This window comes from Pseudopipra pipra, chromosome 1, assembly GCF_036250125.1.
Source record: "Pseudopipra pipra isolate bDixPip1 chromosome 1, bDixPip1.hap1, whole genome shotgun sequence".
Classification (NCBI taxonomy): Eukaryota; Metazoa; Chordata; class Aves; order Passeriformes; family Pipridae; genus Pseudopipra; species Pseudopipra pipra.
This window is the reverse complement of record NC_087549.1, coordinates 146,561,472-146,577,947: the sequence shown is the minus strand read 5'-3', so window position 1 is coordinate 146,577,947 and position 16,476 is coordinate 146,561,472. Positions and strand designations below refer to the sequence as shown.

The 16,476-nt window shown below is 39.0% G+C and overlaps 1 protein-coding gene across 2 annotated transcripts in view; it reads right to left on the bottom strand.

Annotated features, from left to right (window-relative positions):
* Positions 1-16,476, bottom strand: part of PTPRN2 (protein tyrosine phosphatase receptor type N2) — a 641,953-nt gene that overhangs the window by 86,293 nt on the left and 539,184 nt on the right. For both annotated transcript variants that reach the window (XM_064638038.1, XM_064638047.1), the window contains one exon: positions 347-541. In XM_064638038.1, coding sequence (XP_064494108.1) covers positions 347-541 — 195 coding nt within the window. The remainder of the gene's footprint in view (positions 1-346; positions 542-16,476) is intronic.

Genomic DNA, 16,476 nt, shown 5'->3' with positions numbered 1-16,476 from the left:
GTCAATTTTCTTCAGTGGTCCAGGCTGAGGTAAACATAAATTAATAGGACCAAAGGACACCACAGAGCTTCTCGTTTTTAAAGTAAGCATGGAAACAATTTGTATGATCAATATAAAAGAATATTCCCCAAAAAGGAAAAAAAAGATATAAAAAAATAGAAATGTAAATAAAAATGCCTTTAGTTTTAACTCTACAAAGCTAAGATTACCAGTGACGCTCAGAAATATTTTCTACCTCTGAAAAGACATCTTTCCTTCCTTTAAAAGCTCTCTCCTTCCAAAAGCTGAGCAGGTACCCAAAATTCTGACGAAGTTGCTCGTGCCACGAAGACAAAAAGTGCCTTACCAGGATCATGTGACCGGTGGAGATGTCCATGTTGGACTGAACCGGCTCCTCACACCAGGACGATGTGCTGCTCCGGGCCGAGGGGCTGGGAATGGGCCCATCGCTGAACTGAGAAGAAACGCTGTTTATTCGGGAAGAGTGGAGGGGCTCCGGGCGATCAGATGTTTTCACTGCCATGCGCTGGCGGCATAGCTCCTGGAGAGAGAGAGAGAGAGAGAGAGAGGAGGAAACAACCTACGGTTAAGAGTAATTACAGGATAGAGTCTACTAAAGACATATGATTTACAATATGTTTCCAGGGCTGGAAGTGTTTTCCCCCTCACTGCAGTAATTTTTGGGAGGCTGTCTGTTCTGTTAGGCACAGCTACAAAGAGACGCTCAATGAAATTACTACGTGATGACTACCCCAACCTTTCACAAGTGCAATTATGGCTGCATGCACATCTCCCTATAGATAACCAAAACCCATATTTTGGAGCTTGACTTCTCTAACACATGGCTTTCTTTCCCCCCCCCCCCAATATCACCCTGCGTTCTGCAAAGCCACTTTGGAACCGTGCAACCTCCTGAAGGTAATGGGGTTGCACGGGAGTAATTGAGAGCACTGCCTGGCCCTGGATATGCAAACTCAGCAAGCTCAAGGCAACTGAATTGATGTGCTCTCCAGTGTAAATCCTAGTTGATAGATGCCTCATTTCTCTTCATTAAAATAGCAAACTCGCAACACTTCCTCCCTGATGTGGGGCAGGGAGGATGAAGAATGACATTAACGAAGAATAAAAGCAGAAATCTGTCATTGTATTGTTTAAGCAGCTTTGGCGAAGAAAGAAAATTCAAGCTATCACATACACACTAATGCAAGTTATGTTAAAACACCAAAATAGAAAGCACTGGGAATACGTATTTTCAGTTGCTCTGATGCATAGAATTCATGCAGAAATACAGAATTCTGGTTAGGTAACAAAAAATCCTGCCGGTGAAACCAAATCCTTACAGTATGAAATTCTGATTCTAACAGAATAAACAGACCCACAGTTACACCATCGTGTTATAATGCTTTTAGAATCAGCTAGTGTGGTGAAATCACAGGCATTAAAATAAAATTATCATTTTTTAACACATGACTATTGTCCATGAGAGATACTTGGCTGCCTGTGGCACACAGCGAGACCAGGGAGCCTACAGTATGTGGACATATTGCACACACGGTGTGGTTACACATTTGTCTCAGATTACTCATTCTTCACAGATGAGTACTAAGAGCACAGTCTCTTGCCTCAGGCTAACAAAATAACACAGTCTGAAGAATTCATACTGTTGAAATGCCAGGGCTTTTGTTCTCTTATTCATTGATAATATAGTTGCAGCCCAAGTGCCATCAGTAGGGTGATCTGAAAACCATTATTTATCAAGAGCAATAAAATCTTCTTTTCAGACAGGAGTTAGAAATACAACTTAAGACTATGTTTGGGGTTTTTTTTAAACCTTGCTAACTTCAGGAAACTGAAGAGAGATCCTAATCCATGCAGCAGCAAGCATTAAAACAAACTCACTGAAACCACCACATTGAGTCTCTTCTTGTCACCACATGACAATGATTAAAGACCCCTTCAAACATTTTTTTCCACCAGAGCTTCTGTTTGACTTGCCATTAGAGATACTTATGTGGAATTTTACTATTTGATGGTGTAAAGTACATTTTTTATATATATATATATCTGCATGTACAAACTAATATACACTGAGACAAAATATGTATCATATATAAACAGGATATATTTCACTGTCTACTACAAAAATACAGTCAATAGAAGCTTGGGAAGCACAGATTACTACTTGTATGTGGTATCAGTTGTTGGAATAACAGTACAGATTGTTCTGAGTGAAACTGCTACCTGACTCCATCACTGCATTTTATATATTTACTAATTTTGTCTATGCCACGTAAGAATTTTTCTAATTTTTACAAAAAGTAGGGCTTTTCCACACTTGACTAGCATGCATTTTGTTGCTTGGTGCCTTCGTTACTTCCTAATAACCTTAACATGAAAAATACTAGGAAAAAAATTAAAATTTAGAAATATATTGAATTGAGTCGTGTATTGATGTTAGGTTGTTTAAACTATCAGTGTTAAAAGCAAGACTTTTTAATGAAGGAAAAATGTTATTGTATTTCTTGGTTTTAAATATAGGAACAAAATAAAAAACCTCTCTTTCTCCTTTTCTCTGAAGGATCACACACATCATAAGAAAAGATAGCAATAGTCCACACTGGCTATCACTAACCTCCGAATGACCTTGTAGTAGTGTAGTTTCAAATCCCTGCTTTTAGCAGATTTTGGGAAAAGTATAACAGAGAGGAAACTTTTTAGACAGAAAAATAAATCTACAGAAAACCAAAAAGCTGTTCAGATGTTTAGATATCAGCCATTCTCAGAGGGAATGGTTTACTGAACTAAGGAAAAGTATAATAAGTAAAGGTATAAAAATATGAGGTCCATCACATAACTGCTAGAAGGATGTGTCTTCTGGCTAGCATGCCATGTGGTGCTGATATGAATTTATTATATTCTAATAGACATCCTGCCACTTGACTCACCCCAACTCTGTGCTAACAATAGCATTTGTACTGAAACAGGATCTTTGGTTTTAGGTTGATCTGTTCCTGCTGTTCATATCCTGCCTCAAGTCATAATCCTCTGCTTTTACAAGTGGTTACTGTGGAAAGGATTACAGATCTCTGCTAACAAAAAAGAATCAAGATCAAGTGAACTCTAAGAAATTAATATACCATTTTTACACAAATTATAATGACAAAAGAAGTAATATTATAGCAAACTGGTTCTAGAGTAGATTAACCCCTAACTAAAAAGAATTTTTTTGGGCATGTTACTAAGAAATGTTGTTTTAAAATTAAGTTTATTGTGTTCGTGGTCCTTGTGGAAGAAGGTAAAGTTGAGAAACATAACAAACATAAAAAGGCTTTTTAAAAAAAAAAGTAACCTGTTCTCAAATATTAACATATTTCTTTCCTGACATATATATAACCAAAACAATTATTCCCTGAACTGCTGTAACTGTCAAATACCTCAAACAAAGCAACCACGTCACTGCGCTCTGCCATAAAAAATGTTTAATGTAAACAGGAAGGTCAAATCATAGCTGAAGCAAAAACACCACTGAATTTCTTGATTGGTGTCTTAAATCTCCATGACAATGGGTTTTCCCCTGCCTGTAAACAGAAGGTTTTTGTTCAAATTTATTTCCAGATTGGTCTAACAGCCTTTGACAGCTCTTCCTTCCCCCATCCCAGCCAGTCCAGGCCTGTCTGAGGAACCTGCTCCATCCCTACACACACACCAGCAGTCTCAGGACAACTGCAGCTTCTGCTTCTCCAAAGTCACCTCTCTGTTATTCCAACCATTCCAGCTCCTAGTTGGGTTTCTAGCCTGGTGCTCTAGGGGTAATATGGTTAAGACCACTACATATAAAATCTTTGATGCATTGAGTGTTTTGGGGAGCCATATGGGCTCCTCCAGGACATATGGAGTAGGGATGTCCAGCTCAAAGCGGAGAAATGTCTAAATGTGGGATTGAGTTTGCTTCATTCTTGAGATGGTCCTCAGTGTTCCCTTCCTACGAGAGGCACTGCGAGTAGTGAGGTCTCAGTATGTGAGATATATTACACTGGGTGCTCTCAGGGACACATCATCTCTGGGCACTTACTGAGTGGCATCTCTTCACAAATGCACAAAGCCCTAGATGGCTCAGACCCTCATTAGTACAATATCTGTTATCTGTACACTTCTCTGCCCTGCTCTCCAAAATCTTTACTCCCATAAGCATTTTGCAAATCAGCCATTTACCAAACCACAACTAGAATTCAAGCTTGACTAAAATGTCAAAGCTTCAAACTGTGAGAATGACACGAGCTGTATTTCTGTATCATCTCAGCACTTACACCATTAAAAATATTTTCGAAGAATGAATTCAATTTACTGCTGCACTTCTATATTTAGCAAAGTGGCTGAGGCTATTTCTGCTGCACTGTGACTCAGTAATGTCTAGCCATTGTTTGTGTATAGTTTGAGTGCCGTTCTTCATTTAAAAACATCATTTACACCTAAAAAAGCAACCGTAATGCACACAGTGAAAGATGAAGAAATGATCCTCCTGACCCTTCGGGCTATGATCTAATGGATGGGTTGGACGTAAACATTTATTTAAAAGGTAATTTGAAGTTTATGACATTATTTCCCGTCACATGAGAATTGCTATCATACTGAGGCACTTACTCTGTTTTTTATTTCCCAACATTTATTATAAAACTTATGTGGTGGTCACATGCAGTATAAAATGGAAAAGTAATATCGCTGTGTGACAAAAACTGCCATAACCAAGATAAATATTCTGTAAATAATGTTGAGTTAAATGAGTTCAAAGTACAGCACAATGATCATCTGCAGTGAGCTTTTTATTTGAGACATAATTGATAATCTGAAACAAACCATAAACAATGTACTTAGAAAAACTCTGGACCTCTTCCAATGAGGTTCTAAAATGTTCCCGATAGTTGGCTGTCCACACAGAGACTCGGAGAAGCACAAAACACAATTGTTTCCTCAGGTACAACAAATAGATTTTCAAATCCATATGTTCCACTTGTGAATGAACCACACTGCAGCAGAAATGTACTTTATCCACACTTAAAGAAGGGCATTAAAGAGACTTGCTGTGCCTCCTGGACCAGAACACACATGGATTTGGAGCCAGTCTTACCACTGTTCTGCTAGATGGGCCTGTGAACCTGAAGAGGTAAGAAACTCTCCTCTCAACCACGGAGGCATTAAGTCTGTCCAGAAATTAACCCCACAGACACTTGTCCAGGTCTGGTTTAGAGATAAGACCTGCTTACCACCAGAAGTGTTAGGCCACCTCTCCTGGATGTGTGGCAGAAGCTGCATTTCCTGCCACTTGGCTTTGTGATGCACAGCAGCCATCGGTGTCACAGAAGCGCAAGACAGTAAACTACAATTTAGAGAAATTTTTATCATTCATCAAGTTCAGCTAACACAGCAAGTGTCTGGAAAATCCTTTAAGGCCACACAGTTTACTAAAACGTTTGGTTTTAGAGAGAAATTTATGTATATGCCTTGGTAAGGACAAAGAGCATAGGCAATCACAGAACTAAAAGCAGAGAGAACTAAGGCTTGAACAATAATATTGAATCTTTTGCTTTGCTTTATTTGCAAAAATGGAGTTTGAAAATCTCAAGATGACACAGTACAGGCAGGAGACCTGACTGGAGCATCCCAGTTAAGAGATGGACAGCATTCACCTCAGCTCTCCAGTCACTAAAGATGAGCCACTCCACCTCAAAGCTGCCTCCAGAGAGCACGTTGCTCTTTATTAAAATACATCTACTTAATGCAAATGCTCTATGCAATATCTTCAGGTAGTCCAAGTTCAGCCACTGACCACGGCACATGAATCATTCTCATCTAGCTGGTACCAGGCACTTGATAAATGAAGTTGTTCAGTTCAAAGCAAACAAAAATAGCTTCATATCTAAACCACTGCTCCTCTTCCCCAGTCACTGTCACCTCAGATCTGCCTAACAGGAGCCCAGAATCTGAGGGAAATTCCAACTTTCCAGTTTATTTAGAAAAAGAAATATAATTTCATTAGTCATATGAATGAAAATAATCTATTTTGTAACTGATTTCCAAATTTACACAAGTCCAAAACTTAAGCAGGGAAACAGGACTAACATTTCCATGCTTCAAAAAATCTTTTCTTAACAACTTAAAATGGAAATCACCTGAGTCAGTGCAGAAATAAGTGCAGCACAATTATTTTCAGAATTAACAATATGTAAGAGAGAATAAACCGTTCCATGGATAATTATTAAGAAAATGCAGACACACTAGACAAAGGAATTATTGTTTATTAAAAGTGATAGTTGAGTGTACACCAAGCCCTTCCAACCTGACCTGCCTAATATCCTATCAATCAGAAACAAATCTGCTTAAGCAGACATGATCACAAGAACACTGTGTTCATTTTCTATGTGAAACAAATTTATTTTGTAGAAATTTTAAATTAAAAATGCTGACCATTCTAAATGATTCAAGGCTATACCTTTTAACAAAACATATAATGAAAACTAAAAATATGTGTAACCTATATGCTATGTATGGAAGAATAAGACCTTTAAAATGCCTTTTTTTTTCCCTCTGCTTTAATACATTTAATTAAACAATAGTCTCACTTTCCTTTTCAGGAGGCATTATTCACAGGATGAGATGAGGTCTGCACGTACTGCCTGGATTTCACTGTTCTGCGATGGATGCAGTCATAACAGAGTGAGATTTAAAAAATGGAAAAAATAAGGTAAGCTTTTTTTAAACAAATGAATCTAGGACTATAAACATCATTATTCTCTAACTAAATTTGTTTAGTGTTACTACAGGGTGAAGCTAAAGTCATTTGGCTGCCTTTGTTTTGCTTTTGCATACTTAATACACTTGCAGGTGTTATAAATCTAACTTTAACTTATTTACTATATTTGTAGCTTTGGGGATAATTACAGCTTTATTACCATTTATGTTTGAGTTATTGAAACATACTTTCAAGCTTTAGTTTCATTTTAGCATACTTTTTGTCCAGGAATAAAAGAGCTGTTTTACATACGAGGAATATTTGTACATATATTTTTCGTCCTTGTCAGAAAAGGCAACTACTGAGATCGGTGTGCCTTCAGAAAAGGGATAAAGGGAGATATTGGAAAAATGTTTGAGAGTAATATTTTGAGAGCCATGGCATCAAACGTATCATTACACATCTATACTCTGTACAATTCATATTTATCTGGACTTTTATGTGAGAGATCTTGGGAGGAAAAAACGACAAAGAAAAAAGTAGAATATATTTATTTGATTGTCAATACAGCCTTTGTCTGTCCAGCTCAGTTCATTACCTGCCCTCTTGTACATCACCACACTCTGTACATCTGAATAGAACTCTAATTCTTGTTGTGTGGAGGGGTTGCTTTGTTTGGTTTTAAATGATCTAAAAAGCAGGGCTGCTGTTTCTTTTCGAGAGCATCGCAGCCAAATATGGGATTGAGATTCATTCTTCTATCAAACCCCAATTTTGATTATGGTCTGGGAAATTAAAAATTTCAATTATTTTAGCATTGTGTGTGTTTCCTGGTGATGACTCATGTAATTATGATTCCCCTTTCTTCAAGTACACAAAGAAAGCAGAGGCCATGCAGAAGGGGAAAGGCAAAGAAAACATGGCTAACTTTATATGGAAAAGGACTTTTATTTGTATTTATTTGTTTTATTCCCTCTCTTTAAATACAAGCATTTGCACAGTCTTATCCTAACAAATCAAACAAACAAAAAGCCATCAAGGTCTTGTACACACCTCCAGACTTCTAGTAGACATGAAAATTTCTTGTTTGCACAGAACTGCAGATGCTGTCTCTGCAATACAGTTTAATAAAATATTTTTACTTCCATTCTTTCAGTAACCTCTCATCAACGAGGTAGACATTTAAATAGTCCAGAAGCTCCTGAAGGAGGGAGACATCTTTTAGATGGCTCATGTCACCAAGGAAGACATGACAGCATAGGTCTAATGATATTTGCCTGAAATAAAGGTAGTGTGCTTGCACTGCAATCCATGACAGGAAAGAAAAGTAACCATGTTTAGGCTACTCAGCTGGTGAATGTTTTCCCCCACAAAAATACAAAAGACCACTCTAACTGGAACTGTGTAAGTGAGTACAACAGTTTAGAGCCTTGATTTCTACAAGAGGAGTTTTGTGAAACAGATGCAGGACTTAACACGATACACTCGACTTCACAGACAGAGGATATACAAGGAAAGGTCACGTTTCTTTAAACTGATTTGAAAGAGTATTTTCCCTGCATGATGACATCATGGTGGCTTTTCTGAGGATTTAAAGAGACTACCTGGATGCCTCCAAGGAAACTAAGGACTATTTCTAATAGGAAATATCTGCAAACTGTGGACCTGAAGTCACCTGAGATCTACTGGTGTAAAAAGGCAGGCAGATTTTTTCTCAGGGTGTCCCTGATAGTGTCTGAGCATTACTGGCCTTGCAGTTCAGACAACTGTAATTCTGGAAGCAGTGGTACTTGATATTGACCCACCTGCCACACACACACACATGCACAAATTAAAAAAAAATAATTAAAAAAAAAAAGATATATATACATACACATATATAAATGTGGTTTCAACCAATGCTGGTTTCTAAATTGTATTTCCCGCATTTCAGCTGTGGCTGCATGCGAGGTTTTACAAGTATATGATAAGTATAAAGCTGGGAGAGGAAAGATTTCTTAAGGAGTAACTAGACAGAGCAAAAACAACATGTAAAACAAATTTCACCTTTTCCATATTTTGTTCATCTTAACTAACTCAAATACATGCTCATGAGGGCACAGCTTCTTCTTAATATGAATTTGCACAGAAAATTCACCACTAGCACAGCGAGAGCCATGCAGCACACTATGAGTTACAAATAAACCATAGTAACAATTGAATTAACCTGAAAGGCCATGCACAACCATGTGCAAATCCATCATGCATTTTGACTTTGTCTAACCCACCCAAAGCCAGACCAGCTTCCAGCAGATGCCAGTGCTCTTAAAGATAACTGCCACAAATGTTTCCTTTTTCGCTCCCAGCGTTTATAGTTGCCTGGGGCCCAAAGCAGGCAAAAACTGCAGTCCCAAGACAGCTGTAATTTCTCAGGAAAGCTATACATTAAGGCTGTGTAGTCCACTATTTTATTGCCCTGCAGGACTGAAAATGGGAGATCATTTCTGCTAGGAATAAGAATTCCCAGCAGCCAGCAGGACTCAGCATGCACTTCCAGTCTGGAAAGAAACAAAATAGCCTCTAGTTTATGTCTAAAAATGTTATTTTACCCCACATCAAAAAGATTAGTATTGTTGTCCTTAAGTCTGTGTAACTGCATTCATGGTAATAAAGTTACTACAAGCAGTCAGAGAAATACAAAAAGAAGTCATAAAAACTTCTAAAAACCTCAATATTTTCTTTTTTCATAGAAGGTGGCTATACACCAGAGGTGATGCAGGATTGAGGAAGTATTTATCAACGATAGCCATCGGCAACAAACTTTTTTTCATAACATCAGCTATCATGACAGTCCAAAATGCCAGTCATTACCCCCTCCTGATTTGAAAACTAAAGTCACTGCTTTTCTCCCATTCCCCACTGAAAATAAAAAGGAAATCATTCTTCAGGAATCAATCTTCTAGGAAGAACAAAGGCAAACTTAGTGAACAAGGAAAGAGTGTTAAAAAAGGATCAATAAAGCACAAAGTTGCTAGTAAGTCAGAGTAGCTTATTAGGAGCCAAACCTTTGGTCATAAAGAGAAACCCTACTACATGGGACAAAATAGTGTTTTGACATGAGTTTCCTGATGTCTCTTAATACAGACATTCTTTCTATCACACACCACAAGTCTTCAAGGATAAAAAATGATGGTCAGTATTTCTGCAGTTTCACTTCATTTGTGTCGCAGGAGATACTGGAAAAACTAACAGGGATTTAACACTCAGTATTGATGGTCAGAGATAAAGAGAGACCTCATATTTTGGAAAAAACAGCAACAACAAGAAAACCACACAATTTCTCTTGGCTCTCCCCTGTCTCTCCATGCTCTCAGCTGGATCAGGGATGTGCCCTGGCACTGCCTGCCCAGAGCAGAGCTGCAGCCCTTCCCACCATCCCTGACCTGCCCCATGGCACTGCTTCCAATAAACACCTTGCAGCAGCAGTAAGGAGTTAATGTGTGTGCTTGAATTCAAAGAAAAGAACTTCCCTGGCCATTATTGAGGCTCCTGACTTTCGCTTTGCCAGCTCATCCAAGCAGAGGGGTCATTACTCCACCTTGGACCTCTGCACCAGGCACCAGTTTGTCTGCAAGAAGTACCATGGGAACAGCACAGGAGAATACACAGGTAGGCACATTCCTAAAATGGTCACATCTTATACTTGGATTATTTTAAGACCTGGGGCATGAAGTTACAGATATCTTCTAAAACATCATTAACTATTTTATCACATAGAATACTTTTTCTCATGTGCTCCTTTGATTTTTAATATTCCTCCTACAACTTGTGCATCAACAACATTCTGCACAAAGTGTTTCATGTTGCAGTTGTATTCTGCTGACAGCTTCTCTTTTATTTTATGTATTTAATATAACTGAAAGTCTTTGCCCTGGTGCTTGGCAGAAAACAGAATAAGAGTTTCACTCTTTTTTTCAGTTTCTCATTTTATATAATTTTTTTTTCTTTTCTATACTCCCTCTTGTTACTGTTTTAGAAGAAATAATCTGTCTTTTCAATCTCTCTTCATATGAGTTTTCCATGCCCTTAATCATTCTTGTCACCTTTTCCTTGCTCCCTCCATTTCTGCAATGTTCCTTCGGCAATGGAGTGACCAACACTCACAGAAGCCCCAAGCATTGATTTATACTTAATTAACTTCTAAAGCCCTCAAAGAAGCAAACAGAAGTCTCAGTTAACAATGCTTGCAGAGCCATTGGGTTGAGCCAGGCCTTCAGAAAGAAGCTGAAATTTGGAACAGCTTGCTAGGCAACCCTTCTGTATGTTTTAACTTCACACCCAAGAACTTTCCAGTGAGTTCATTCTTGTGGGTGACAGTATGTGGAATTTACATGCTCATGTTCCCCCATTACTACACATATTGTTACCACAGAATTCAGAGGGAAATGTCATATGACATAATTTCACTATATAACATAAATTTACACATGTACATTGGTTTTGCTCCAAAAACTACACTCAGCTCCATCACCTTTCTCCTCCTATCTGATGTAGGTAGCCACGCATTGGCACTTTTTGCTGTGATCCTCTGCAGTGAAACCTCTTCCAGCAAATCACACCGTTTCACTCCACTCGAGGCATTTTTCTTTCCCCGGAAGCCAGAATGAACTCTAGTTGAGAAGCTGAAGAATGATAAAATCCAAGTTTCTTTTCCCCATGCTGTCAGAAAGGCATCAATATACTGAATCGTACCTTTTCATCTTTCCCTCATTCTTATATTAATAGTGGGAAAGATCAGTATGTCTCCAAAGTGTGAATATTCTACCTAATACACTTCTGAAGAATGGGGAGATGTTCAGAACAGCAGTACTAGAAAACTGGTAGCTTTGGTAGTTGGGGGTCTACTGCAGCCCACTTCAAATCATATATGTCTGCTGTTGTCAGACAGCACAACCAAGGACAAGCCTTCTGCCCTGCATGAAGTGCATGTATCTCCAAGTCAGGAGAGGAATATATCTCCAAGTCAGGATGTATCTCCTCAGGAGAGGAAAGGGAGTGATTTTAATCAACCAAGGTAAGCATGTAATCCCAACACCAAAACTGAGTTTTATCATCATAATATTGAGCTGTTCTCACTTTGGAGTGCAAGATCAACCATTTCTGAGATCTCTTGAGATGCTGCCAGAACATAGTTCTGCAAAACAGCAGCAGTCCTGTGTAGAAAGAAAAAGCTGGAATCATCAAGAAGCCTGCAACTATGCTGGCTAGACAGGAAAACAGAAAAACAAAAGCTGCACCAAAACTGAATATGAAATATTAAAAATTAAAAAAACTATTTCTCTGATCAAAATCTATGCTTGTTCAGAATGCAGTCATGCCAAGCAACCATCAATAAAACATCACTCATTTGTATTTAGCAAAAAGTCCAGAATATGGTCAGCGAAGCTTAGAGAAAACCTCATGCATTTTCTCCTCTGGATAAGCCACCTGTGCTAAATTTGACTTTCTCCTATTCATAAGTTATTCTCTCCCACCCTCCTCCAAATTAATTTTGCTTCTTTGAAGGATTTAACTTCTAGGATTATTCTTTTACAGTCTCCCTTCTTCAGTCTTTATTTGGTTGTTTGGTAAGAAAACAAGTGATGAAAACCATATCTGCATTCTGAAAGATGAGAATCTGAACTGGAATGTGAAGAGCTGCAGGAATCCCCCAGCTGACTTACACTGCAGTGACAGATACTGATGCTATGAGAACTTAGAACCTGTTACAGCAAAAACCACAGCACAAAGAAGTTAGGTGAGTTGTCTCAGTCCTTTACTATGGTCGTTGCTTGTGTGCATTAAATCACTCAGATTTTCTTTTACAGTTCTTTAAATTGCTAGAAAGCATTTAGATCTTTGTTGTGCACACAAACACACAAGAAGGAAAATGTGTCAGATAGGAGGTCCCCATCCATGGAGTTGGAGCTTTTTCTGTGTTGAGAGAAATGAAATGGGGCCTCTTGTCCTGCCAACACAAATCACATCATCAGTGTCCAACTCGTCATAGCTCAGCACACAGGCCATCCATGGGTCCCCCCTGTCCTCAGGTGTCACACACACTCCTGAGGCTGTTCGAGACGGCACCTCTCACTTGTGCCCTTAGGAACATCGGAGTAGTTGAGCAGCATGAACCCAGGAGAGCTCCGGTCTGCTCTACCCAAACTTGTCTTATAGTTTGTATCACAATAAAACAAGCAAAAACATCACAGTCCTCTCCAAATATTCCACTTGGCAACATCCCTACAAGAGTCCCTGCAGGGCTAGAGGCAGAGGAAGGCTAAGGATTTGAAACCTACTTTTGTTCATCCGTCCCACAAAACAGCCAAGCTGTATGGGCTTTCCAGGGTAGAACCTCAGGTGGCTGTGCTCACCCTAAGGTGAAGCACAAACACACAGTGCAGGAAGGACAAAGACCTTCGAAGGTAAGATCCTGCTTGTCTGGGCAGGACACAGACCTGCTCCACCAGCACATTGCCAAACACAACACATCTTCCCTGCACACATGGAGAAGGAGAAAGTAAGCAACACAGCACTCCCCATTCCTCTCTCCTTTGGCTGCCCATCATGTGAGACTGGTGTGCAGGAAGAACAGATGTATACAGAAGAAAGCAGTAGGAAGAATGCTTTTATGTACCTTACAGACTTCAGAGAATAAACTGCAACCTGCTCTGCTCACAGGCAACATGGTCCTACAAGAACTGAGATACATCATCTACCAGAGTTCTTTACGTACACAAAATTAACTTCTACTCTCTTCCAGAGACCCTGGTATAAGACTCATCCTACAAATAAAAAAAAAGCAACTTCCCAGTTAAAAACTTTAAAAAATGTATTTTTTTTCCTTCTAGTGCAGCACTCTGGAAGAATATGAAAGGCTCAGCAAGCCAGATCGCAGTGTTAGCTGCTGAGCATTCAGAGAATATACAATAGAAGAATGTGTCAAATCTGAAACATGATAACAGAGCTGCTGCAAAAGAAAAAGGAAAATCCTAAAACAGAAAAAAGGGTAGAAGTGTGTAGGAAAGACAGGCCTGATTATCCTCTATATTACATCAGAAAAAAAATGCCACTGAAGACAGTATAGTTATTCCAGAAAGAAATCGGGACACTTGAGATGATGTACAGCCTGGGACTGCAAATCAAATACTCTCCAGCCCATTAGGCAAGGCTGTGGTTATCTTTGGCTTCTTTATAACGTACAGGCACTGGGACATAATCAATTTACCAGGGGGAGACAATCCATTGTACTTATCCAGAACCAGCCCACGCGCAGCTGGCAAACAGCCTGTGGCACCACAGGGATGGGTGGAAGGGGCTCTGAAGCAGGAACAGGATGCTTGGGAGTGGGATGCAGGACAGGCAGTTAGGGCAGATAAAGCAACAGCAATTCTCACCCTCTAAAATCAGATGACTACAGCCAAATTATTAATAAAACTGCATGTTGAATGAATTGATGTCTTTTTCTTTGCTTGTGCTAACTGTGCTAAGAAACTGTTTGGGAAAAGGTTGGGTGGCTTGACCGGAGATGGTGCCAGGGCCACCCAAACTATTTACTGGTTTAATTTAACAGGCAAGATGCAGCCTGCAAGTCCACAGCACCTCCAGCACATTTTATAAGAAATGCCTGTTCGGGTAAGGACTCTGGGTTTCCCAGTAATTAAAAATGAGTCACTAACTTAATTTCCCCTCCTACTATTTTTACTTTGCATTTTCTTACAACTTAAATACACAAAAATCATTCTGCAAGATGCTTGGAGCCCGTTTGTCCTTGTTTCATAAACACTAAGCTCAAACTCCATGTTCCTTAGATAGGGAAAACAAACAAAGGTGGCTAATAGAGGGTCAACATCACCTTCTCCCCGCCACTTTGCACCAGCGCCATGCAGATAAACAGACTTGAAAAGGATAGTTTCTTTATGAAAATGCAAACCCCTATGGCACCTTCTCATCCAAGCACTCCAGAATTTGCATGTATACCCATTTTCCTTCCACAACCACAAAAGACCTCTCTCTCCACCTGCCCATTCTAGTGTTTTACTCCTAAGTGTTTCTGCACTGCCACTGCTGCAGCAGCCCAGGATCTTGCCTGTGATGGTAAAACCTTCTCCGTTAAGGGCCAGTCCAGTTCTCCAACACTGAGTAATTTACAAAAGCTATTCACACAAATAAGGAGAGCTGCCCCTAACAAGGCAAATAAACCCCTCTCACAGAGCCCACATGGTTCCCCCAGGACTGCCTTGCTGTCAGGGTGTGTGTGTGGAGCAGGAGGCAGAGCCTCGCTCCTCACAGACAGACACCACAAGCTCAAATACAGACTTCCCTAAGTGCCCTCTGAAAGCTGTGCTGTCGAGCTTCAGCACTTAAGATGGGCATTTCTCATTAATTTTGAAGCTGATTTTCAATGCTAGGGGCATGTTAGCAAATATACACTTATTTGTTTATTAATATCCAGATTTATTGAACAAGTAAGTTTCATAAATTTCTGCTGATTTATAAATTTGTACAGTATTTTGGAATGCTGTTTTGAACATCACCACCATTTAACTCAATTCTATGGCTACCACAGGAAGCAAAGTTTGGGAATTATGGAGTCCACTGCACCACAGGAATTGTGGATTGTTCTGAGCACCAATCAGATAAAAAAAAACAGACTAAAAGTTGAATTCAGATTTGTAGACATCCTGTTTTGCCTCATTCTGCTTTGGCCATCCACTGTCTGACTTCCATGAAGTGTTTAAACATAAGGTGTCTTCTTCTAATCACCTTGAAACACTGCCCACTTCTTTTCCTTTCCCAGTATTGCTACTACTACCGAGTAGTCACACATTTTGTACATTGTGAAAACTATCTCACCTTAAAGTACAGTGGTTTATGTAACAACATTACATACAACGTTTTTGCAGGTTCTTGAGAATTTATTTTAAAACAAAATGCTAACCAAAGATAGAGAAAATTGTTCACACACAGCAAGCAGACTTAAGGGGACAAGAACAATTCTTCTAATCCACATACCTCTCTGAATATGCTTTATCACAATTAGAGGTTGTCCTATTGCTTTACATAGTCATGAGATGACCTTTTATTTTTCTCTTTAAATAAGGACACAGGAAAGGATTAAAAATGTGTTATGCCCTTTGTTTTCCCAGAAGAAAACAGAAGCAAGCCCTTCACAGCATTCAACCTTAAGGTAAAATTTTCATCTTTCCAAAATCCTTACTAAATGTATTCCTTCTGAAATGTTTACTAAATACTCACGTACTGAATACACCTCATCCTCAGTCATATCTTTTGTGCTTAAGTGTAGAAGGGTCTTTGAAAACTAAGTTTTATAAAGACAGGAGGTAATACTTTATGGCACTGATTATCCCCAGTTTACCAGCTTTCCTTGGTCCCAATGCTGATGTTAACTGGAATATTACAGAGACCTTGATAAATAAGTACAGCAAAATTTTCCTGTTTTTTTGTCTTCCCTATTCCACTTAGTCCACAAAATTTCATTTTTTAAGGAGTTGATATACAGTATTACTATAACATTAAGGTCTAATATTATAATAACAAGTTTACTTATGAAATTCAGTCCAGAGTGTAAAATACTAAGCCATATTAGAGGTAATGAATTATCTGTATTTAAACACACAAACCATGCATGATGGCTAAGTAGGGGGTTTGTTTCCAGTGGATTCTTTCAGTTGGAGCCTTTTAAAATATTTTCAGCAAAATATTTATTG